The sequence below is a fragment of the Haliotis cracherodii genome, unplaced genomic scaffold, assembly GCF_022045235.1.
Source record: "Haliotis cracherodii isolate W230 unplaced genomic scaffold, xgHalCrac1.p SCAF_20, whole genome shotgun sequence".
Taxonomy (NCBI): domain Eukaryota; kingdom Metazoa; phylum Mollusca; class Gastropoda; order Lepetellida; family Haliotidae; genus Haliotis; species Haliotis cracherodii.
This window is the reverse complement of record NW_027266276.1, coordinates 12,296,133-12,323,378: the sequence shown is the minus strand read 5'-3', so window position 1 is coordinate 12,323,378 and position 27,246 is coordinate 12,296,133. Positions and strand designations below refer to the sequence as shown.

General features: G+C 44.8%; 1 protein-coding gene across 1 annotated transcript; it reads right to left on the bottom strand.

Moving 5' to 3' along the window:
* Positions 1 to 488: 488 nt before the first annotated feature.
* LOC139470077 (uncharacterized) lies at positions 489 to 23,230 on the bottom strand. Its single transcript, XM_071252367.1, has 9 exons — positions 23,106 to 23,230; positions 16,782 to 16,868; positions 13,644 to 15,488; positions 12,837 to 13,457; positions 10,500 to 12,254; positions 8,940 to 9,719; positions 4,068 to 7,379; positions 2,118 to 3,287; positions 489 to 1,532 (listed from the first exon to the last, which is right to left on the bottom strand). The coding sequence occupies exons 2-9, from the start codon at positions 16,804 to 16,806 to the stop codon at positions 904 to 906; spliced, it is 10,137 nt and encodes a 3,378-aa protein (XP_071108468.1). The 5' UTR covers positions 16,807 to 16,868; positions 23,106 to 23,230; the 3' UTR covers positions 489 to 903.
* Between the last annotated feature and the right edge of the window lie 4,016 nt (positions 23,231 to 27,246).

Here is a 27,246-nt window from a genome sequence, read left to right as displayed (position 1 = left end):
GGTATACATCTAGTACACAGTGGTATACATCTAGTACACAATGGTATACATCTAGTAAACAGTGGTTTACATCTAGTACACAATGGCATACATCTAGTACACAGTGGTTTACATCTAGTACACAATGGCATACATCTAGTACACTGTGGTATACATCTAGTACACAATGGTATATATCTAGTACACAGTGGTATACATCTAGTACACAATGGCATACATTTAGTACACAGTGGTATACATCTAGTACACAGTGGCATACATTTAGTACACAATGGTATACATCTAGTACACAGTGGTATACATCTAGTACACAGTGGTATATATCTAGTACACAGTGGTATACATCTAGTACACAGTGGTATACATATAGTACACAGTGGTATATATCAAGTACACAATGGCATACATCTAGTACACAGAGGTATACATCTAATACACAGTGGTATACATCTAGTACACAGTGGCATACATTTAGTACACAATGGTATACATCTAGTACAGAATTGTATATATTTAGTACACAATTGTATATATCTAGTACACAGTGGTATACATCTAGTACACAGTGGTATATATCTGGTACACAATGGTATACATCTAGTCCACAGTGGCATACATTTAGTACACAAGGGAATACATCTAGCACACAATGCTAAACATATAGTACACAGTGGTATACATATTGTACACGCATTTTAATTTGGAAGTTGAAACTTTTTCAAAAATGTCTATCAATAGTTAATCCTGATGTTAGCATTTGACAGAATGAATGTTACCCAATTTCCATATTCTTTCTTTTGTTTTTTGTTGATAACACTGCATAGATGATACAATACAGCTTGTATACGTTGGAGACTTGTATATGCTGTGACTGCTTTGGAGCGACTCACTTCCGGGAAAACTCTATAGTTTATCTGACAGCATATGTTGAACAATAGTCATGTTGCCTCCCTTTTGGGCACATTGAAGTAAACTATCACCAGATGTCGAAGCAAGAGAGAGATCCGCCCCATTTGATTCTAGGAAGTCAATCACGCTTGTGTGTCCATTCAAAGCAGCAACCATTATCGGTGTCCATCCATTCATTCCCCTTTGGTTGATGTTAGAATCTGATATCAGATGTTGTACAATAGTCATGTTGCCTCCCTGACAGGCAAGATGAAGTAAACTGTTACCAGATGTCGAAACAAGAGAGAGATCCGCCCCATTTGATTCCAGGAAGTCAAACACGCTTGTGTGTCCATTGACAGCAGCAACCATTATTGGTGTCCATCCATTCATTCCCCTTTGGTTGATGTTTGAATCTGAGAGCAGATGTTGTACAATAGTCATGGTGCCTCCCTGACAGGCAAGGTGAAGTAAACTATCCCCATCTGTATCAACCAGCGATAGGTCCGACCCCGCTGATTCCAGGAAGTCAAACAAGGTTTTGTGTCCATTGACAGCAGCAACCATTATTTGTGTCCATCCATTCATTCCCCTTTGGTTGATGTTAGAATCTGACATCAGATGTTGTACAATAGTCTTGTTGCCTCCCTGACAGGCAAGATGAAGTAAACTGTTACGAGATGTTGAAGCAAGAGACATGTCCGCCCCATTTGATTCCAGGAAGTCAAACAAGGTTTTGTGTCCATTGACAGCAGCAACCATTATTGGTGTCCATCCATTCATTCCCCTTTGGTTGATGTTAGAATCTGATATCAGATATTGTACAATAGTCATGCTGCCTTCCTGACAGGCAAAATGAAGTAAACTGTTACCAGATGTCGAAACAAGAGAGAGATCCGCCCCATTTGATTCCAGGAAGTCAAACACGCTTTTGTGTCCATTGACAGCAGCAACCATTATTGGTGTCCATCCATTCATTCCCCTTTGGTTGATGTTTGAATCTGATATCAGATGTTCTACAATAGTCATGTTGCCTACCTGACAGGCAAGATGAAGTAAACTGTGACCAGATGTCGAAGCAAGAGAGAGTTCCGCCCACGCTGATTCCAGGAAGTCAAACAAGGTTTTGTGTCCCTTGACAGCAGCAACCATTATTGGTGTCCATCCATTCATTCCCCTTTGGTTGATGTTAGAATCTGATATCAGATGTTGTAAAATAGTCATGCTGCCTTCCTGACAGGCAATATGAAGTAAACTGTTACCAGATGTCGAAACAAGAGAGAGATCCGCCCCATTTGATTCAAGGAAGTCAAACACGCTTTTGTGTCCATTGACAGCAGCAACCATTATTGGTGTCCATCCATTCATTCCCCTTTGGTTGATGTTTGAATCTGATATCAGATGTTCTACAATAGTCATGTTGCCTACCTGACAGGCAAGATGAAGTAAACTGTGACCAGATGTCGAAGCAAGAGAGAGTTCCGCCCACGCTGATTCCAGGAAGTCAAACAAGGTTTTGTGTCCATTGACAGCTGCAACCATTATCGGTGTCCATCCATTCATTCCCCTTTGGTTGATGTTAGAATCTGATATCAGATGTTGTACAATAGTCATGTTGCCTCCCTGACAGGCAATATGAAGTAAACTGTTACCAGATGTCGAAACAAGAGAGAGATCTGCCCCATTTGATTCCAGGAAGTCAAACACGCTTTTGTGTCCCTTGACAGCTGCAACCATTATTGGTGTCCATCCATTCATTCCCCTTTGGTTGATGTTTGAATCTGAGAGCAGATGTTGTACAATAGTCATGTTGCCTTCCTGACAGGCAAGATGAAGTAAACTGTTACCAGATGTCGAAACAAGAGAGAGATCCGCCCCATTTGATTCCAGGAAGTCAAACACGCTTTTTTGTCCATTGACAGCAGCAACCATTATCGGTGTCCATCCATTCATTCCCCTTTGGTTGATGTTTGAATCTGATATCAGATGTTGTACAATAGTCATGTTGCCTTCCTGACAGGCAAGATAAAGTAAACTGTTACCAGATGTCGAAACAAGAGAGAGATCCGCCCCATTTGATTCCAGGAAGTCAAACACGCTTTTGTGTCCATTGACAGCAGCAACCATTATTGGTGTCCATCCATTCATTCCCCTTTGGTTGATGTTTGAATCTGAGAGCAGATGTTGAACAAAAGTCATGTTGCCTCCTCGACAGGCATGATGAAGTAAACTATTACCATCTGTATCCACCAGCGATAGGTCCGCCCCCGCTGATTCCAGGAAGTCAAACAAGGTTTTGTGTCCATTGACAGCAGCAACCATTATCGGTGTCCATCCATTCACTCCCCTTTGGTTGATGTTAGAATCTGATATCAGATGTTGTACAATAGTCATGTTGCCTACGTGACAGGCAAGATGAAGTAAACTTCGACCTGATGTCGAAGCAAGAGAGAGTTCCGCCCCCGCTGATTCCAGGAAGTCAAACAAGGTTTTGTGTCCATTGACAGCTGCAACCATTATTGGTGTCCATCCATTCATTCCCCTTTGGTTGATGTTAGAATCTGATATCAGATGTTGTACAATAGTCATGCTGCCTTCCTGACAGGCAAGATGAAGTAAACTGTTACCAGATGTCGAAACAAGAGAGAGATCCGCCCCATTTGATTCCAGGAAGTCAAACAAGGTTTTGTGTCCATTGACAGCAGCAACCATTATTGGTGTCCATCCATTCATTCCCCTTTGGTTGATGTTTGAATCTGTGAGCAGATGTTGTACAATAGTCATGTTGCCTCCCTGACAGGCAAGATGAAGTAAACTGTGACCAGATGTCGAAACAAGAGAGAGATCCGCCCCATTTGATTCCAGGAAGTGAAACACGCTTTTTTGTCCCTTGACAGCAGCAACCATTATTGGTGTCCATCCATTCAATCCCCTTTGGTTGATGTTTGAATCTGTGAGCAGATGTTGTACAATAGTCATGTTGCCTCCCTGACAGGCAAGATGAAGTAAACCGCTACCAGATGTCGAAACAAGAGAGAGTTCCGCCCCATTTAATTCCAGGAAGTCATACACACTGTTGTTTCCATTGACAGCAGCAACCATTATTGGTGTCCATCCATTCATTCCCCTTTGGTTGATGTTTGAATCTGATATCAGATGTTGTACAATAGTCATGTTGCCTCCCTGACAGGCAAGATGAAGTAAACTGTTACTAGATGTCGAAACAAGAGAGAGATCTGCCCCATTTGATTCCAGGAAGTCAAACACGCTTTTGTGTCCCTTGACAGCAGCAACCATTATTGGTGTCCATCCATTCATTCCCCTTTGGTTGATGTTTGAATCTGAGAGCAGATGTTGAACAAAAGTCATGTTGCCTCCTCGACAGGCAAGATGAAGTAAACTATTACCATCTGTATCCACCAGCGATAGGTCCGCCCCCTCTGATTCCAGGAAGTCAAACAAGGTTTTGTGTCCATTGACAGCAGCAACCATTATCGGTGTCCATCCATTCACTCCCCTTTGGTTGATGTTAGAATCTGATATCAGATGTTGTACAATAGTCATGTTGCCTCCCTGACAGGCAAGATGAAGTAAACCGCTACCAGATGTCGAAACAAGAGAGAGATCCGCCCCATTTGATTCCAGGAAGTCAAACACGCTTTTGTGTCCATTGACAGCTGCAACCATTATTGGTGTCCATCCGTTCATTCCCCTTTGGTTGATGTTAGAATCTGTGAGCAGATGTTGTACAATAGTCATGTTGCATTCCTGACAGGCAAGATGAAGTAAACTGTTACCAGATGTCGAAACAAGAGAGAGATCCGCCCCATTTGATTCCAGGAAGTCAAACAAGCTTTTGTGTCCCTTGACAGCAGCAACCATTATTGGTGTCCATCCATTCATTCCCCTTTGGTTGATGTTTGAATCTGAGAGCAGATGTTGAACAATAGTCATGTTGCCTCCCTGACAGGCAAGGTGAAGTAAACTATTACCATCTGTATCCACCAGAGATAGGTCCGCCCCCTCTGATTCCAGGAAGTCAAACAAGGTTTTGTGTCCATTGACAGCAGCAACCATTATCGGTGTCCATCCATTCACTCCCCTTTGGTTGATGTTAGAATCTGATATCAGATGTTGTACAATAGTCATGTTGCCTACCTGACAGGCAAGATGAAGTAAACCGCTACCAGATGTCGAAACAAGAGAGAGATCCGCCCCATTTAATTCCAGGAAGTCATACACACTGTTGTTTCCATTGACAGCTGCAACCATGATTGGTGTCCATCCATTCATTCCCCTTTGGTTGATGTTAGAATCTGATATCAGATGTTGTACAATAGTCATGTTGCCTTCCTGACAGGCAAGATGAAGTAAACTGTTACCAGATGTCGAAACAAGAGAGAGATCCGCCCCATTTGATTCCAGGAAGTCAAACAAGCTTTTGTGTCCATTGACAGCAGCAACCATTATTGGTGTCCATCCATTCATTCCCCTTTGGTTGATGTTTGAATCTGAGAGCAGATGTTGAACAAAAGTCATGTTGCCTCCTCGACAGGCATGATGAAGTAAACTATTACCATCTGTATCCACCAGCGATAGGTCCGCCCCCTCTGATTCCAGGAAGTCAAACACGCTTTTGTGTCCATTGACAGCAGCAACCATTATCGGTGTCCATCCATTCATTCCCCTTTGGTTGATGTTAGTATCTGATATCAGATGTTGTACAATAGTCATGTTGCCTTCCTGACAGGCAAGATGAAGTAAACCGTTACCAGATGTCGAAACAAGAGAGAGATCCGCCCCATTTGATTCCATGAAGTCATACACACTGTTGTTTCCATTGACAGCAGCAACCATTATTGGTGTCCATCCATTCATTCCCCTTTGGTTGATGTTTGAATCTGAGAGCAGATGTTGAACAATAGTCATGTTGCCTCCTCGACAGGCATGATGAAGTAAACTATTACCATCTGTATCCACCAGCGATAGGTCCGCCCCCTCTGATTCCAGGAAGTCAAACACGCTTTTGTGTCCATTGACAGCAGCAACCATTATCGGTGTCCATCCATTCATTCCCCTTTGGTTGATGTTAGTATCTGATATCAGATGTTGTACAATAGTCATGTTGCCTTCCTGACAGGCAAGATGAAGTAAACCGTTACCAGATGTCGAAACAAGAGAGAGATCCGCCCCATTTGATTCCAGGAAGTCATACACACTGTTGTTTCCATTGACAGCAGCAACCACTATTGGTGTCCATCCATTCGTTCCCCTTTGGTTGATGTTAGAATCTGAGAGCAGATGTTGAACAATAGTCATGTTGCCTCCTCGATAGGCAAGATGAAGTAAACTATTACCTTCTGTATCTACCAGCGATAGGTCCGCCCCCGCTGATTCCAGGAAGTCAAACACGCTTTTGTGTCCATTGACAGCAGCAACCATTATTGGTGTCCATCCATTCATTCCCCTTTGGTTGATGTTAGAATCTGATATCAGATGTTCTACAATAGTCATGTTGCCTTCCCGACAGGCAAGATGAAGTAAACCGCTACCAGATGTCGAAACAAGAGAGAGATCCGCCCCATTTGATTCCAGGAAGTCAAACACACTGTTGTTTCCATTGACAGCTGCAACCATTATCGGTGTCCATCCATTCATTCCCCTTTGGTTGATGTTTGAATCTGAGAGCAGATGTTGAACAATAGTCATGTTGCCTCCCTGACAGGCAAGGTGAACTAAACTATCCCCATCTGTATCCACCAGCGATAGGTCCGCCCCCGCTGATTCCAGGAAGTCAAACAAGGTTGTGTGTCCATTGACAGCAGCAACCATTATCGGTGTCCATCCATTCAATCCCCTTTGGTTGATGTTAGAATCTGATATCAGATGTTGTACAATAGTCATGTTGCCTCCCTGACAGGCAAGATGAAGTAAACCGCTACCAGATGTCGAAACAAGAGAGAGTTCCGCCCCATTTAATTCCAGGAAGTCATACACACTGTTGTTTCCATTGACAGCAGCAACCATTATTGGTGTCCATCCATTCATTCCCCTTTGGTTGATGTTTGAATCTGAGAGATGTTGAACAATAGTCATGTTGCCTCCCTGACAGGCAAGATGAAGTAAACTATCCCCATCTGTATCAACCAGCGATAGGTCCGCTCCCGCTGATTCAAGGAAGTCAAACAAGGTTTTGTGTCCATTGACAGCAGCAACCATTATCGGTGTCCATCCATTCACTCCCCTTTGGTTGATGTTTGAATCTGAGAGCAGATGTTGTACAATAGTCATGTTGCCTCCCTGACAGGCAAGGTGAAGTAAACTATCCCCATCTGTATCAACCAGCGATAGGTCCGCCCCCGCTGATTCCATGAAGTCAAACAAGGTTTTGTGTCCATTGACAGCAGCAACCATTATCGGTGTCCATCCATTCATTCCCCTTTGGTTGATGTTAGAATCTGACATCAGATGTTGTACAATAGTCTTGTTGCCTCCCTGACAGGCAAGATGAAGTAAACTGTTACGAGATGTTGAAGCAAGAGACATGTCCGCCCCATTTGATTCCAGGAAGTCAAACAAGGTTTTGTGTCCATTGACAGCAGCAACCATTATTGGTGTCCATCCATTCATTCCCCTTTGGTTGATGTTAGAATCTGATATCAGATATTGTACAATAGTCATGCTGCCTTCCTGACAGGCAATATGAAGTAAACTGTTACCAGATGTCGAAACAAGAGAGAGATCCGCCCCATTTGATTCCAGGAAGTCAAACACGCTTTTGTGTCCATTGACAGCAGCAACCATTATTGGTGTCCATCCATTCATTCCCCTTTGGTTGATGTTTGAATCTGATATCAGATGTTCTACAATAGTCATGTTGCCTACCTGACAGGCAAGATGAAGTAAACTGTGACCAGATGTCGAAGCAAGAGAGAGTTCCGCCCACGCTGATTCCAGGAAGTCAAACAAGCTTTTGTGTCCCTTGACAGCTGCAACCATTATTGGTGTCCATCCATTCATTCCCCTTTGGTTGATGTTAGAATCTGATATCAGATGTTGTAAAATAGTCATGCTGCCTTCCTGACAGGCAATATGAAGTAAACTGTTACCAGATGTCGAAACAAGAGAGAGATCCGCCCCATTTGATTCAAGGAAGTCAAACACGCTTTTGTGTCCATTGACAGCAGCAACCATTATTGGTGTCCATCCATTCATTCCCCTTTGGTTGATGTTTGAATCTGATATCAGATGTTCTACAATAGTCATGTTGCCTACCTGACAGGCAAGATGAAGTAAACTGTGACCAGATGTCGAAGCAAGAGAGAGTTCCGCCCACGCTGATTCCAGGAAGTCAAACAAGGTTTTGTGTCCATTGACAGCTGCAACCATTATCGGTGTCCATCCATTCATTCCCCTTTGGTTGATGTTAGAATCTGATATCAGATGTTGTACAATAGTCATGCTGCCTCCCTGACAGGCAATATGAAGTAAACTGTTACCAGATGTCGAAACAAGAGAGAGATCCGCCCCATTTGATTCAAGGAAGTCAAACACGCTTTTGTGTCCATTGACAGCAGCAACCATTATTGGTGTCCATCCATTCATTCCCCTTTGGTTGATGTTTGAATCTGATATCAGATGTTGTACAATAGTCATGTTGCCTACCTGACAGGCAAGATGAAGTAAACTGTGACCAGATGTCGAAGCAAGAGAGAGTTCCGCCCACGCTGATTCCAGGAAGTCAAACAAGGTTTTGTGTCCATTGACAGCTGCAACCATTATCGGTGTCCATCCATTCATTCCCCTTTGGTTGATGTTAGAATCTGATATCAGATGTTGTACAATAGTCATGTTGCCTTCCTGACAGGTAAGATGAAGTTAACTGTTACCAGTTGTCGAAACAAGAGAGAGATCCGCCCCATTTGATTCCAGGAAGTCAAACACGCTTTTGTGTCCATTGACAGCAGCAACCATTATTGGTGTCCATCCATTCATTCCCCTTTGGTTGATGTTAGTATCTGATATCAGATGTTGTACAATAGTCATGTTGCCTTCCTGACAGGCAAGATGAAGTAAACTGTTACCAGATGTCGAAACAAGAGAGAGATCTGCCCCATTTGATTCCAGGAAGTCAAACACGCTTTTGTGTCCCTTGACAGCAGCAACCATTATTGGTGTCCATCCATTCATTCCCCTTTGGTTGATGTTTGAATCTGTGAGCAGATGTTGTACAATAGTCATGTTGCCTTCCTGACAGGCAAGATGAAGTAAACTGTTACCAGATGTCGAAACAAGAGAGAGATCCGCCCCATTTGATTCCAGGAAGTCAAACACGCTTTTTTGTCCATTGACAGCAGCAACCATTATTGGTGTCCATCCATTCATTCCCCTTTGGTTGATGTTTGAATCTGATATCAGATGTTGTACAATAGTCATGTTGCCTTCCTGACAGGCAAGATGAAGTAAACTGTTACCAGATGTCGAAACAAGAGAGAGATCCGCCCCATTTGATTCCAGGAAGTCAAACACGCTTTTGTGTCCATTGACAGCAGCAACCATTATTGGTGTCCATCCATTCATTCCCCTTTGGTTGATGTTTGAATCTGAGAGCAGATGTTGAACAAAAGTCATGTTGCCTCCTCGACAGGCATGATGAAGTAAACTATTACCATCTGTATCCACCAGCGATAGGTCCGCCCCCGCTGATTCCAGGAAGTCAAACAAGGTTTTGTGTCCATTGACAGCAGCAACCATTATCGGTGTCCATCCATTCACTCCCCTTTGGTTGATGTTAGAATCTGATATCAGATGTTGTACAATAGTCATGTTGCCTACGTGACAGGCAAGATGAAGTAAACTTCGACCTGATGTCGAAGCAAGAGAGAGTTCCGCCCCCGCTGATTCCAGGAAGTCAAACAAGGTTTTGTGTCCATTGACAGCTGCAACCATTATTGGTGTCCATCCATTCATTCCCCTTTGGTTGATGTTAGAATCTGATATCAGATGTTGTACAATAGTCATGCTGCCTTCCTGACAGGCAAGATGAAGTAAACTGTTACCAGATGTCGAAACAAGAGAGAGATCCGCCCCATTTGATTCCAGGAAGTCAAACAAGGTTTTGTGTCCATTGACAGCAGCAACCATTATTGGTGTCCATCCATTCATTCCCCTTTGGTTGATGTTTGAATCTGTGAGCAGATGTTGTACAATAGTCATGTTGCCTCCCTGACAGGCAAGATGAAGTAAACTGTGACCAGATGTCGAAACAAGAGAGAGATCCGCCCCATTTGATTCCAGGAAGTGAAACACGCTTTTTTGTCCCTTGACAGCAGCAACCATTATTGGTGTCCATCCATTCAATCCCCTTTGGTTGATGTTTGAATCTGTGAGCAGATGTTGTACAATAGTCATGTTGCCTCCCTGACAGGCAAGATGAAGTAAACCGCTACCAGATGTCGAAACAAGAGAGAGTTCCGCCCCATTTAATTCCAGGAAGTCATACACACTGTTGTTTCCATTGACAGCAGCAACCATTATTGGTGTCCATCCATTCATTCCCCTTTGGTTGATGTTTGAATCTGATATCAGATGTTGTACAATAGTCATGTTGCCTCCCTGACAGGCAAGATGAAGTAAACTGTTACTAGATGTCGAAACAAGAGAGAGATCTGCCCCATTTGATTCCAGGAAGTCAAACACGCTTTTGTGTCCATTGACAGCAGCAACCATTATTGGTGTCCATCCATTCATTCCCCTTTGGTTGATGTTTGAATCTGAGAGCAGATGTTGAACAATAGTCATGTTGCCTCCCTGACAGGCAAGGTGAAGTAAACTATTACCATCTGTATCCACCAGAGATAGGTCCGCCCCCTCTGATTCCAGGAAGTCAAACAAGGTTTTGTGTCCATTGACAGCAGCAACCATTATCGGTGTCCATCCATTCACTCCCCTTTGGTTGATGTTAGAATCTGATATCAAATGTTGTACAATAGTCATGTTGCCTACCTGACAGGCAAGATGAAGTAAACCGCTACCAGATGTCGAAACAAGAGAGAGATCCGCCCCATTTAATTCCAGGAAGTCATACACACTGTTGTTTCCATTGACAGCTGCAACCATGATTGGTGTCCATCCATTCACTCCCCTTTGGTTGATGTTAGAATCTGATATCAGATGTTGTACAATAGTCATGTTGCCTTCCTGACAGGCAAGATGAAGTAAACTGTTACCAGATGTCGAAACAAGAGAGAGATCCGCCCCATTTGATTCCAGGAAGTCAAACAAGCTTTTGTGTCCCTTGACAGCAGCAACCATTATTGGTGTCCATCCATTCATTCCCCTTTGGTTGATGTTTGAATCTGAGAGCAGATGTTGAACAATAGTCATGTTGCCTCCTCGACAGGCATGATGAAGTAAACTATTACCATCTGTATCCACCAGCGATAGGTCCGCCCCCTCTGATTCCAGGAAGTCAAACACGCTTTTGTGTCCATTGACAGCAGCAACCATTATCGGTGTCCATCCATTCATTCCCCTTTGGTTGATGTTAGTATCTGATATCAGATGTTGTACAATAGTCATGTTGCCTTCCTGACAGGCAAGATGAAGTAAACCGTTACCAGATGTCGAAACAAGAGAGAGATCCGCCCCATTTGATTCCAGGAAGTCATACACACTGTTGTTTCCATTGACAGCAGCAACCATTATTGGTGTCCATCCATTCATTCCCCTTTGGTTGATGTTTGAATCTGAGAGCAGATGTTGAACAATAGTCATGTTGCCTCCTCGACAGGCATGATGAAGTAAACTATTACCATCTGTATCCACCAGCGATAGGTCCGCCCCCTCTGATTCCAGGAAGTCAAACACGCTTTTGTGTCCATTGACAGCAGCAACCATTATCGGTGTCCATCCATTCATTCCCCTTTGGTTGATGTTAGTATCTGATATCAGATGTTGTACAATAGTCATGTTGCCTTCCTGACAGGCAAGATGAAGTAAACCGTTACCAGATGTCGAAACAAGAGAGAGATCCGCCCCATTTGATTCCAGGAAGTCATACACACTGTTGTTTCCATTGACAGCAGCAACCACTATTGGTGTCCATCCATTCGTTCCCCTTTGGTTGATGTTAGAATCTGACAGCAGATGTTGAACAATAGTCATGTTGCCTCCTCGATAGGCAAGATGAAGTAAACTATTACCTTCTGTATCTACCAGCGATAGGTCCGCCCCCGCTGATTCCAGGAAGTCAAACACGCTTTTGTGTCCATTGACAGCAGCAACCATTATTGGTGTCCATCCATTCATTCCCCTTTGGTTGATGTTAGAATCTGATATCAGATGTTCTACAATAGTCATGTTGCCTTCCCGACAGGCAAGATGAAGTAAACCGCTACCAGATGTCGAAACAAGAGAGAGATCCGCCCCATTTGATTCCAGGAAGTCAAACACACTGTTGTTTCCATTGACAGCTGCAACCATTATCGGTGTCCATCCATTCATTCCCCTTTGGTTGATGTTTGAATCTGAGAGCAGATGTTGAACAATAGTCATGTTGCCTCCCTGACTGGCAAGGTGAAGTAAACTATCCCCATCTGTATCCACCAGCGATAGGTCCGCCCCCGCTGATTCCAGGAAGTCAAACAAGGTTGTGTGTCCATTGACAGCAGCAACCATTATCGGTGTCCATCCATTCAATCCCCTTTGGTTGATGTTAGAATCTGATATCAGATGTTGTACAATAGTCATGTTGCCTCCCTGACAGGCAAGATGAAGTAAACCGCTACCAGATGTCGAAACAAGAGAGAGTTCCGCCCCATTTAATTCCAGGAAGTCATACACACTGTTGTTTCCATTGACAGCAGCAACCATTATTGGTGTCCATCCATTCATTCCCCTTTGGTTGATGTTTGAATCTGAGAGATGTTGAACAATAGTCATGTTGCCTCCCTGACAGGCAAGATGAAGTAAACTATCCCCATCTGTATCAACCAGCGATAGGTCCGCTCCCGCTGATTCAAGGAAGTCAAACAAGGTTTTGTGTCCATTGACAGCAGCAACCATTATCGGTGTCCATCCATTCACTCCCCTTTGGTTGATGTTTGAATCTGAGAGCAGATGTTGTACAATAGTCATGTTGCCTCCCTGACAGGCAAGGTGAAGTAAACTATCCCCATCTGTATCAACCAGCGATAGGTCCGCCCCCGCTGATTCCATGAAGTCAAACAAGGTTTTGTGTCCATTGACAGCAGCAACCATTATCGGTGTCCATCCATTCATTCCCCTTTGGTTGATGTTAGAATCTGATATCAGATGTTGTACAATAGTCATGTTGCCTCCTCGACAGGCATGATGAAGTAAACTATTACCATCTGTATCCACCAGCGATAGGTCCACCCCCGCTGATTCCAGGAAGTCAAACAAGCTTTTGAGTCCATTGACAGCAGCAACCATTATTGGTGTCCATCCATTCATTCCCCTTTGGTTGATGTTTGAATCTGATATCAGATGTTGTACAATAGTAATGTTGCCTCCCGCACAGGCAAGATGAAGTAAACTGTTACCATCTGTATCAACCAGCGATAGGATCGCCCCCTTTGATTCCAGGAAGTCAAACACGCTTTTGTGTCCATTGATAGCAGCAACCATTATCGGTGTCCATCCATTCATTCCTTTTTCGTTGATACAAATTGATGGTAGCAGTTCCTTAACAATAGCAATGCTTCCTCCTTCACAAGCAATGTGAATAACACCATCTCCATACGTGTCCATGACATCCAGATTTGAGAATGGCATTAGCTGCTGGAAGCACTCCTCTAACCCTGTTCTTGCTGCAATCATTAGAGGAGTGTGGCCATCAACATCAACACTGTCTATAACATGTTTGTTAACCGATACATTTAGCAGTGCACGAAGTGTGTTTTCATGTCGTGATTTACATACCAAATGGAAGATGTTTTGCATCATCGAGTCACAAGTATGGGGATTCGCTCCTTCATTCAGCAGATACAACAGTGTTTCAGTACTTCCATTTTCTGCTGCTGACAACATGAGCTTGTTCAGTCTGCTAATCTGGTCATGTTCATCACTCCTGGAGAGTAGCCATTGTAGTAATGTCAGGTTGTTTGCTTGGGCACAACCTCCCAAACCCTCTCTGATCTCGCCTTGTGTAAACACTTCTCCAGTTTGGTTCTCAAGACTTGTAACCAAATATGGATTATGTCCAAGAACAGCCCAATACAAAAAACATTTTCCTTTTTCTCTTTGATGAAACCAGGCATTGCCTGTGGAATCATGTTTCATCCCATCAAAGTGTAGTCTTTCAAGAAGTTGTTCAGAAAGTTTGTCTTGCTTAAGAATTGGATGTGTTACTGACTTAGAAAAATGTCCTTGCTTCAGAGAATTTGCAAGCCGTGTGGTAAGAAGATCATGATACTCTTCAGAAACGGAAATCAAGTGAAGATGTTCATCAACTTTGGTTTCTTGAACTGTCCCTTGTTGTACACGCTCGTACAGAAAGTCTTCACTGCAATGCTTCAAAACAAAACTTGGATTGACTTTATATAAGACACAGGCACAAGCATCATAGATTGAAGAATGAGCAAAGCCTACAGTGTCTCCTCTTGTGAAGTATGTACCTCGGAAACTTCTTGCTGCTTGACACATCCCAGAGCGTGTAGCGGAAGGCATGAGACCTATCACATGTTTGACTTTCGTATCCAAGTCCTGGTCCTCATCCTCGCTTTCTAACTTTGTCAATTTTAATCTGTCTTCACACAATAACATCAGAACTAACACACCAGATCTATCATTCTTAGAAGTAATTATGTCAGTGAGTTCCTCCCTCAAATAAGACAAGGGTTCTTCGAAAAGCTTTCTGACATTTTTTGAAAAGGAAGCAAATTTACATATAAGTGGAAATCCAAATAGTTTCGAATCTGTTTCCAAATCTCTGTATTCAGGTAGGTTATCTCTGGAGCATTCATCTAGCATGCTCTTATGTCTCTCATATATTTCCTGTTTCTCTTCTGGGGAAAGACAGTTGACATCATGTAAAGTTATATTCATAATTGTTTCTTCCCCAAACAGTGGGAAACAACTAAAGTGCAGTTGTGCAAGTCCGTCATGGAAGTTGTATGACTTTGATGTGAAAATGACACGAATGTCCTTTGTTTGACCTTTTCTTTTGTCATCATGACTGGATTTACCTCCATCTTGCCAAAATGACTGCATTTGTTCACGGGACTGTTTGCACTGGTCTATATGGAGAATAAGATTGTTTAGAAATGATTTAATCAGTGGAACATTAGTGGACAAGCCAACAGTGCCAAACATGTCATCAATGATAAGAAATACTCTTGGTGTAGAACTGAGGGAGCTGTCCAAGTCAAACTTCTCAATGCTGTCCACAAACACGACCTGGTAACCTCGGTTTCTATAGCGTAAACTCAACATCAGAGCCATCGTTGTCTTCCCTTCTCCAGAGGCACCATAAAGGGTCACATGACCAAACTGCTGCACTTTTTGCTTCATCGTTCTGTAGATTTCTGTTTCAACAAACGTTTTCTTTGCTTCAATAAGGCGGAGTTCGAGAGTATCTGTGAAGAAACAAAGTCCTATGTGAATACTGAACATATTGGAAGTAAACTACAGGGATATAAGTATACTAATACTAACTACATTGCTAAGATGGGTAACTTATGTACAGCTAAATAGACCTTTCATTACACAATAATCAGTCAAGAGTTACCTCCTTGGATTGTGATGTAATTCATGGCAACTGGCGCCCTGTCCTGTCTACTCAAAATGTATGATATCCGGGTTGCCTTGTTTAAACATAAAACGTCAATGCAAGAGAATACCAGTGATACCAGTGAATACCCGAAAATCAGTGATGACACCAGGTGTTCGCAAAAAATGGAAGCTTGACAACAACCTGGATGAGTGCAACAGTGCGCTATCTTCCGCTGTATCTGGACGTATAGACGTATGTGTATGTTACGAAGTAGAATACCATACAGAACATAGCTTTTGCCTTTTTAAATCTTTTTTTTTTATTATGAGAGATACACACTCCAATGTTTGTTGTTGTCGTCATCGACGTTGTATTTGGCCGCAATTTTTTTTGCCTTTCAACACTGCTAATAAGCACCTCACACAGTTGCTGACTTTTACACATCATTACTGTGCCACAGCGTGGTATTATATAGCACAGCGATGCAACGCGACCCAGTTGATGTTCATGAAATTGTCGACAATTGGCCAGATTTTGGATAATTTATCAAATGTTTATTTCGTAACTTAGGAATTGTATTTTGTCTGTCTTTCACTAGTTTGTTCTGTTTCCAAAATAAAAACGGTATTTAAGCTACCCTGTGCACCACGGCTACACCAATGCCTTGACAATTCCCTTATTGTCTAATGCCGCACTCAGCAATATTCCAGCTGTATGACGAAGGTCTGTAAATAATCGAGCCTGGACCAGACAATCCAGTGATTGATATCGTGAGCATCGATCCAAGCAATTGGGATTGATGACATGCTTCAACCAAGTCAGCGATCCTGACCACCCAATCCTGTCAACCCCTGTCAACCAAGTCACCAATCCAGTGCCTGGGATTATGAGCAACGATCCACCAAGTCACCTCATACGGTTCTGACGTGAACTCTCCATCAGTTCCAAATATCCCATGGGTTTGCATCTACGATTAGCAATAGGGTGCTGGAGACACAGTCCTACGGGGCCCTTGGGGTTTGGGTGTTTGACATTTAGATCATGGGTTTGAAAGACCTTTTGTATTTGTTAAAACGTCCCTTGCCCCCTTCCCCTACCCCTTACCCTAATGTTTAGAGGCTGTGGGTGTGGGCTGTGACTTGTACTCATTTCTCACCTTCTGCGACAGTGCCCGGTACCATCTGCCCAGTGGAGATGTTGACGTACTTCGAGTTGGCAACAATGATGCCCGTGGCTGGACCACCTGGCAACAAATCAACGATGGTGTACAACAACAAACTCTTACGTTTGATACAAAATATAAACTAGCTTCACTTTCTTTATTAAATGTATCATTCAAATGGGCCACGTTTTCTTTTGTTTGGTCACTGATGCAGATTTGTCATCTCTTATAACCCGCCATTGCAACATTATGCTACAACTTAACATTTAACAAAAAAACATTTTATCAGTACTGCAAGGCCCCTATCATATATTCAATTCACTGTTCAAGTGTAGGAATATTATATGATGTAACTTAATACAGAAGTATACAAATACGCTTTATTCTTCATTGTTCTTTAGGATTTATAGCGTAGCTATCTTATATACTGGTATATTAAACTTTGGTTCATGGCATGGTTCACAGCTCATAGAATCCTAAATTATTAATCCTAGGACCTTGCAATAATTCTTCTTTACTCTTCGTGAAATTTGAAATATTTTGAATGTTTAGAATACTAGTATTTTCCAAGCATTAGCTTCTTAAGGTTTGCTCAATGAAAGCGTTTAATCCATGCCTCCAATTTCTCACATACACCAGGCTTGTCTACTGCCATCTTCCAAAGGCAAGTGAGTTAACTGACTGTAAAAGACCAGTTTCCACCTTTGCTGAACTAGGCTGGTATTATGGAGTTACATTTTGGATGGACTAACAAGTCTGGAGTTACATTTTGGCTGGACTAAAATCCGAGATATTTTTTTCTATTTGTATACTTATCCTGCATTACTCCTTAATGAATATAAGTGCGAGTTTTTGACAGAGAAAAGAGCTGGTTGAAGGTCTTTGCTTGAAGAAGGTGTTCTAACTAGCTGAGAGGCCAACCCTGTCAAGCAGGTTCCACGTGACCAAAGAAAGTGACGTCACAGATCCTCACATTACTCTGGAGTCCGGAACATCAGAGGGCATCGTGGGGAGGCAGCTCTGCGATGACTAGGTCTCTTTAGATGCAGTAATGCAGGGTAAGTATACAAATATAAAAAATAGCCAGGATTTTACTCGATTTTTTTACTTGTATATTTGTATACTTATCCTGCATTACTCCTTTATGCATCTTTATCTGAGGGAATTGGTGGAGGGCATACCTTCAGATGTGGACTTTCATCACTTTTTCCAGACTCTGTTCCCTCAGCCCATCCTCGGCTGTGTGGTCGGCCTCAATGACCATTTCATGGATGGGAAAAGTCAGGTATGCGTTGTGTCAAGGTGCTATGCTGCCATCGACGATAACCCTCTCAAGTTTAAGTTTTAGACTGGAGTGTCGAGCCATATGCAAGTGGGGCATGAACATTCTAGCCCAGGGCATTAAGCCAGTTGAGGTCAAAAGACCGGCTCTGGACTGGAGGCGAGGTCAGTGGCGTGTAGTAGTAGTGACCTGTTTGGCCACTACTATCAGACCAAAGTTGTGCATGCCTTGCACATCCTCCAATGCAACGTCTGTCATGGTACGTAGAGAGCAGTTGTTGTGTAGCGTCATGGTGGAGGCGACCACCAAGGTCTCATTCGGGTTGTTGGAGCGTGGGGGGTCCAATTCCGCTGCCTCGTAGGTAATGAGAATGATAGCTCGTAGCCAAAGGGCGATCGTGTTGTGGCTTACTTCCAGTCGTGAGGTCGCAGATACTGTTATGAAGAGGCATCATCGTTGTCTACGGCGTTCTTTTGATCGTCTGATGTAAGCAATGGAGCGACCTAACCGGACATAGACGGAGCTCTGGTTCATCTTTGCACCCACAATCAAAGATAGGTGTGGGATGGGGAACGATCTATCTGGCTGTCCTGGGAGTTGATTCTTGGCAATGAAGTCTTGACTTACTGACATGGTCTGCTGTAATGAGCAACGGTAGGAATACCGTCTTTTTCGCCTTTTAGACTTCCAGCCTGAATGAACGGAGCAGAGCCTTATATCCGGGTTTTTCGTCATGCGGCGATTATCCGGAACGTGAAGACATAACTTCTCTGGTCCTGGGTGTGGCTGCCTGCTGCGAGGGTGGATCAGCAGGTTTGGCCAATCTGGGAGTGGCAGTGAGTTGGCATCGGCTAGCTCTCTGAGGTTGACAAACCAAGCCCTCACCGGCCACCAGTGCGTGACCATAGATCAGATCGAGGTTCTGTGTCAATCTGATCTTCTGGACGACCCTGGAAGGGAATACAGGTGGCAGAAAAGCTTACGCATACTCCTTCCCAAGGGACACTGAAGGCGTTGACTGCCCAAGCCAGGGAATCTGGAACCGGTTATATGTAGGTCGGTATCTGGTAATTCTGGCTGGTTGCGAATAGGTCTATGTTGGGGAGACCATGTGGGGAGACCTTGCCTTGCCTGATAGTGCATCTGTTAGGATGTTTCGGACACCCGGAATGTGTTGAGCCTGGAACTGGATCCCTAGATGATCCACTAGGCGAAAGAACTGGAACGTCTGTTGAACGAGCGAGGTCGATTGAGTCATTCCCTGGTTCCGTCGGCACCAGACGACGGTTATGTTGTCCATCCAGATGGAGAGCCAGGCGTGTCTGAAGGCCTGCTTCCAATGAGCAATGGCCAAGATAAGCGCCTCCAGTGAGAGATTGTTGATATACCATAGGGAAGCATCTACGAATAGTCATAGAGAGATCATAAGCCCTGTCAAGGAGACAAGCCTAAGACATTCGATTCCACCGTCCACCACCGGTGATGCTGCTTGAGGTGATCCGGGAGGACGATGGATACTGAGGGGTCCTGGTGTAGGGTCTGAAGTAGGAAGCCAGGACCATCTGAACTGGGTGCAGTTGGAGCCTTCCTCTGTAGGTCCTGCGCTGAGGTTAGGAGGCCAAGGAGGACATGCCATTGGCGCTGAGTGTGTGGTGGGTGGAGGGCAGGAATCAGGTGCGATTGCATGCGCTCCCACCGGTCCCTGGGTACAGTGAGGAGGTCGAGGTGCGTCTGGAAGAGGCACTGGAAGAGGAAGATGAACTGAAGGGGATTTGAGGGTGTCAGCTCTGACTTCCTGAGGTGGTTCTTCCAACCCAACTGGATCCGGAGGGTGAAGTCCCTGTGGCGAAGTAGAGTGACGTGTCCCAATGATTCAGGAGACAATCCTTTATGTATGTCTCGAACTGAATGTCCCAGAGATGGAGGTACGAGGCTGTCTGCTTGGTAAGCCATGTTAATAGCCACCGGGCTGAAGAATTTCCAAATGGGAGGACTGCCCATTGGTAATGGACTCCCATGAAGATGAAGCGGGGGAATTTCCTGTCGTCGGGATGTTTTGGGACGTGTAGGTATGTGTCCTCGATATCCAGGCTGATGAGTACATCCTGTGCCTGGATCCGTGATCGCAGCAGCCTGAGCTTGGTCATCTTGAAGTAAGGTGGACGCGTCAGGTAGTGTTTGTTGAAAGCAGCGAGGTTTGTGATCATCCAATGTTTGTCCGAGTCCTTCTTGGGGACTAGTAAGATAGGTGAAAGAGCGGTGGGTCGTCTATGAGCGCCAGCTGGTACCCATGTCAGATGATGTTGGTGACATTTGGGTCCCTCAGCATCTCCCAGTTCTGACAGAATCGACTCAGTCTCCCTCCTAAAGGAGTGTCGTCAATAAAGACTACTGGGTGTGGGTGGTCCCAGTCGTGCATGTCTGGCGATTCACCTGAAGTCCCTGCAGTCTGCCTCTGGCCCGAGAGGTTGAGGTGGAGCCCCGCCCCCGGAGTGGAGGGTGTTGCGTCGTGTCTGGTATGCGCCAGACTGGGACGCCTTAGAGAAGGCTGTCTGTGACACCCTAGCCAGGGCCATGAAGGCTCGGTCGAAGGCAGTGCGTCTTGGAGATCTGTCCATTAAACAGGTCAGGGGAGGACCATGTTTGACGCAGAAGATCTCTCTTGAACTCTGGGTCAGAATCCGACAGAGAAAAGTAGCCCAGGCGCCCCGTGGTTGTGAGCTCAATCAGGGCGGCGTGCATATGAGAGCGCATATGCTCGATTTTTTTGCTGGAGGTAGGATACGACGGTGGTCAGGTGGTCTATCCTATGAGGGTTATCCTCCGACGAGTCCCGGAGAATGGCTCTGGAGGACGACGCCATCAGTGAGAGAGGCTTGAGAGTGTGGCGAATCACGGTCTCCAAGTAGGCGAGTTTATTGTCAGAAAATCGTACTGAGGTGGAGCCGTTAGACCCAGACATGTGGTGTAGATCCTAATCTAAGGCATGAGCATAGTCCGCGACCTGGAGAGCGTGAGCTGGGTAGTCGCCTTGTTTATAGCGTGGGGGCCTGAGAGACGGAGTATGAGAGAACTTACTGAAGTCCTCATCAAGGGCCACGATCATGTCCTTGATCAGCGGGTCCGGTGGGAGCGAGGTAGGTTCCGAAGGGATGGCTTGCTATGGACCTCTAGGCCAGGAAAGGGAGCAACTGTCTCTAAGTCTATCAGCCAACCAGTCTGCAACCTGGTCCACGCCAAGACGGACTCGCCGTCCGTGGGGGTGTGGTCATTACAAGGGACGAAGGCACCCTCCGAGGTGTCGGAACGGTAGCCACTGGAGCGCCTGCGAACAGGGGTGCGGCTCCTAGATCGAGGATCCCAACGAGACGACCGACTCTCCCTCCCACGTGAAGACGTACTCGGGGAAGCCGAGTCCACAGATTAACGAGAGGTAAAAGGGGCATTCATGTCCGATGAAAGAGATGGCGTATGTATAGGCGTCCGACTAGGCGGTGACAAGGGCGCTGTATAGTCGCTGTTTGCTGGATGGGCGCCATCTGTATAGGCGCTTGGAGAGGCGTCTGCAGAGGCGCTATGGGTGGCGCTTGTAGAGGCGCCTGTAAAGGCGCTGGGGCAAAAGGCGTCGGCGTGGCCTGTAAGTACTGTATGTACTGAAGGAGAGAGGCGCTTATCATGGGCGTCTGTGCCGTAGGCGGGGGCGCCGTTTGATATGAGAGCGCCACGCCTGGAGTCATGGTGGGGGTTGCCGCCGTAAAGATAGAGGCAGTGGTGGTTGTCATGGTGCTCTGGATAGAGACTGAGACCATGGGGCCTGGCATAATGGTAATGGTGGAGGCTGGGACGTTGCCGCCCATCTTGTAGAGGGCGAATCCTCGGATAGGTCAGACATCTTGCGCCGGTGTTTCCTGGCCTGTTGCTTCCCCGTTTCCTGGACACACGGAGGTACCGTCTGATAGCTGTGGGGGAACGCAGGAGACAGTCTTTACATAGATGACCCTGGAGGCATTGAGATGTACAATTCAGGCACAGGGGGTGGGGAATCCACACCGACATATTACGCCGGCACTTTAAGCAGGAGGGCATGATATCTGCAATGAAGCAGTGTAAAATCACGATGTGTCCCCGCCCGATTGTGTATGCTATAATTTGTTTATCCCACTGCTAGGGTTTATGAAACAAATATTACGACAAACGTAAGACAACATACAACAAAACAAACAATACTTACGAGGATACGCCAATCGCGGGGTACCAAGCAAGAAGAATATGCCACACAAGCCAGTTCATAAACGCTGGCCAAGTGAAATGTTCAAGATGGCTAAAATGTTATGCACATGTTATCAAACATGGAATCTACAAAATACAAACCGTATGCACAAGACAATAAATATTAACTCAAGGAGAAAACACATAAGGGTTTGAACTACTTATGTTACAGTTGAAAAACAGGTCTTCACTCAACAAGTGACAAGAGTAATGTGAGGATCCATGACGTCACTTCCTTTGGTCACGTGGGGGCTGCGTGACAGGGTTGGCCTAGTTGGAACATCGTCTTCAAACAAAGACCTTCACACAGTTCTTTTCTCTATCAAGAACAAGCAGTAGTATGCATTAAGGAGTAATGCAGGATAAGTAAAAAAATCTATGCATAATCCAATCACAATCCCGAAACGGAATCGAAATCCGGTTCGTAAACTGTCATGCAGATTTCTTTCTATTTCAATGCATGTGATACGAGAGATGGAATCTGATTGGTCCATAGGAAAGGCATAGAAGGGACATAACTGGTGGCGCTACGTCGAGCCCAGGAATTCCAGCATAGTTCGGCAAGGGTGATACTGGACTTTTAAAGTCAGTTAACTCTCTTGCCTCGAAAAGATGGTCTACTGCAATTATCAAATAAATTTGGTATAAAATTCATGAAGAGTAGGACACGGTTGACGTTACTGAGAGCAGCCATAATATTCAAGACAAAACATTACACCCATGCGCAGCAAATTAAAGCCCTATAAACACAGATACAGGAAACATACCACGCCTTGGCCTGGAGACGAAAGATTGACTCCCTGCTTCAGCAATTTCCGTGTGGTCTCCAAGGACAAGTTGTCGCTCAGTCGGCCTGGCAATGGCCGTGTTGTCTCCAGGGTTAGGTCCATGCTCAGTCGGCCTGGCAATGGCCGTGTTGTCTCCAGGAACAAGTTGTCGCTCAGTCGGCCTGGCAATGGCCGTGTTGACTCCAGGGTCAGGTCCATGCTCAGTCGATCTGGCAATGGCCGTGTTGTCTCCAGGGTTAGGTCCATGCTCTGTCGATCTGGCAATGGCCGTGTTGTCTCCAGGCTCCTCCTCGCGTAGATCTGAACTGCCACGGACTGAAGGGTCTTCCTCGTCTGAACTACCCAGGTCCACACCCGAACTGGCCATTTCCACGTGGTGGTCAAGTTCCTCTACCCTTATGTCCCCAAGGAATGGTTGGTGCCTCGACGTGGATGACACTCACAATGTACCACTACAAGGACATTTTAGTACATTCATAAATATATCAAACAGTCTTCAGTGTCTGTGTGCGTGAAGCTTGTTGTAAACAGGTGATCGTAGCCATGTTAGGTTTAAGATATATATGAGTGGGCAAGTGAAAGTTTGATGTTGTATTGGCAATGTTTCAGTCATATCCTACATGAGTGGATTATTCTGATTTACCACCTTACATGAAAGTGCCCACTCCCCACCCCAATACACACATTATATGAAACTCACCCTTAATACCACCTTACGTGAAACCCCGCCCCCACCCCAAATATTATTATCTAAAAATATATACATATTTACGTGTTTTTCTGTGGGCGTCGCTCATGCTCATGTGTTTAACGAATAATTAAACAACGAACATTGACCACATCTATATAGGATATCCGCGACACTCCCTCCACATCATACAGTTGGAGCGCACGACCTCTTACAAAGAGTTTCATGCAGAATTCCTCAAATAAAATATTTTCTTTGACTAGAAAGATAATCTTAGAATAAATTTAGATATTTAACAATATACTTATTCTTTAAGAGAGCAAGAAAAGTCTTACGTTCTACTCTCTGTCGTGTCAGGCAGGGCTTTGAGATCAAGGTACAGACTGATCACATGATGTACGGCCTCCCTCGTGACAAGCATAGGGGCCTGATCAGGGTTGTTATAAATCTTAATAACCGTTTATGACTGTACGGAATTAGACATAGTAATATACTTTATAGATCCATAAATCTCTTTGTCTGGGTGCAGCACCCTACGTGTTCAAGATTGGTTCATATTCGATTGATAATTTTCCCTCACCTTAAATGGGCCTCTTGATGGAGAAGTTGGGCGAGATATTGTGTTGTGAGCAAGATAGCTCTGAACATTCGCCACAGACAACTGACCGTGTTCAGGGCTAACACGGGTCAGGGTGACACAAGTATTATCTTTGACATCATCCATTCCCTGTAGTTGTACAACAACATTAACACATTTATCACCGTGACCTATGTTAATGGCTATGGCCCAGGTGGCTTGTGTTTGTATGTTTTTAACGCCTCATGCAGCTATATTTCAACTATTTGACGGCGGCCTGTAAATAATCGAGAGATAACCAGACAAACCAGTGATTGATATTATTAGAATCGTCCCTGACGTCGGGATATTATGACACGGAATGAACCAAATCTCCGATCCCGACCACCTGATCCATTTAGTCGCTGGGGACCAAGAATCACCATCGGGGGCCTTGGTTTTGCGCGCTGATACATGACTATATTATCTACACACTTAATTGTGTCGGGGCGGTGGGGGTGGTAGCCTCGTGGTTAAAGCGTCCGCTCGTCACGCCCAAGACCCGGGTTCGATTCCCGACATGGGTACAATGTGTGAAGCCCATTTCTGGTGTCCACCTCCCTGATATTGCTGGGATATTTTGTAAAGCGGCGTAAAACCATACTCACTCAATCTCTAAACTATGTCCATACTAAACACTAAACACACACCCTCATACAGTGCCACCCACCACCCATCATAACTTCAACATATTTACACATAGTCCTCCAGAATCTGCCTAATATGCCTCAGTCCGTTCTTCGCAAACCAAAATATACTCACACGCACAAGTAACGCAAGTCGAGTATGCAGTATACATGTTATTTTTTTCAACAGTAAAGGCAAGAAAAACTAATAGGGCAAGATTGACAATCATTTGACTCAAGACAGTTTAATGGATTAAAAGGCATATGACATAATTGGGTTTTTTTCAAATGTTAAGGGCTTACACAGTTTCGGGTCAATACCCAAAATGTCAGATCAATACCTGGTGTGACCACCATTAACATTGATCACTGCCACACATCTCCTGTACATTGAGTGAATCAAACCACCAGGCCCACCAGGCCCTAGGCCTAGGGATCCTCCTGCACACATCCAGAGCAGCTGTGCGTAGTTCAACGGCAGTTGTAGGAACAAGTGTTCGATGGGGTTCAGATCAGGGCTGAGGGCTGGCCACGGTATAACACGGATGTTGTGTTGTTGCAGAAAGGCCATGGTAGCTCTGGCAACATGGGGACGAGCGTTGTCCTGCTGGAAAATGTGTTGTTGTTGTTGTGCAAAAAAATGGAACAACGTAGGGTCTGATCACTTGGTCGATATACCGCTGGGGGTGACGCCGTGTCCCCGACCTTGACCAACATTCAGAAAGCCCATGGATCCAAATCTCGCATTAAGTCCAATTCCCGCCCATATCATGACGCTAGGTCCACCCCATGGAACCCTTTCCACAACGTTTCTGTCAGCGAAACGATCACCTCGACGCCGCCAAATTATCGCTCTTCCGTCTGCATGGGAGACACAAAAGCGACTTTCATCAGAGAAGATGACACGCCTCCACTCACGATGACGCCAATTGTGATGACCCTGTGCCCACTGAAGTCGTGCTTGTCGATGCCGTGGTTGGAGAACAGGACGACGTGCTGGTCAGCGACATCTGAGGTTGTTGGAACGGAGACGTCGGATCACAGTGTCCCGGCTAATGTGTCGATTATTTGTTCCTATGGTCTGTCGAGCACTTTCACTTGCAGTTAGGAACGGATGTCGCTGGTGTTGATGGGTAATCTGCCGATCTTGTCGAGGTGTGGTGACCCAAGGACGACCGCTCCGAGGAAGGTCATCTGTGGTCTGTGTAGCATTGTATCGATGCAGGAGACGGTAAATTGCGGTTATGTTAACGTTGAAATGACGGGCAACATCTCGGACAGACTCCCCAGCTTCCAAACGTCCGATAGCCTGGTTTCTCTGAATTTTAGTTAGGCGTGGCATTGTTGATCGTTTTTACTCGGGGCTTCCAAAATGCAACCCAAAATATTGACAACACCATCAGGCTTCACTACATGCTAAAACTTGTATCAATTTATGGTTCCGTGTTTGTTACCTATTTGCTTAAAACCATTTGCTTTTCTTTTGCTTGTGAGTATATTACACTCCACAATGATATGTCTTTCTCGTAGAGACTGGGGACGGTCGGATAGCCTAATGATTGAAGCGTTCGCTCGTCTCGCCGAAGACCCAGGTTCGATTCCCGACATGGGTAAAATGTGTGAAGCCCATTCTTGTGTTCCACTGTCGTGATATTGCAGGAATAATGCTAAAAGCGGCATAAAACCATACTCACTCACTCACTGTCGTTGAGACTGGTTCTCAGCTGTATTTGCGTTTTACATCTGTTTCCGACAAAGGACTGTGAAAGTACAAATATGTCACAGATTCAAAACAATTTGTGATTGATATAAAATTGAGTGGCTGAGTGAGTTTGGTTTTACCCCGCTTTTAGCAATATTCCATCATTATTGCAGGATATTACAGCGATGGCCCACCTCCCTGAGGAAGGTGGGCTATGTTGAAAGAATGACAAAGACGCAACAGTGGATTTAATGGCCGAGGGTGTGGAGGTTCTAAAGGGCTACCCCAATTTAGCAATGGAATAAATAGTATTTATGTGGCGACTTGAGTCGCCAAACATATTTGTTAATATATAATTAATGGTAAGGCCCAAATGGCGGAAATGTCACAACCCGACCACAGCTGCGGGTCTAAATGGGAGCGAACGCCGCCAGGCCAAATTTAATTGTTAATATATACTTAATGCTACGGCCCAAATGACGGAAACG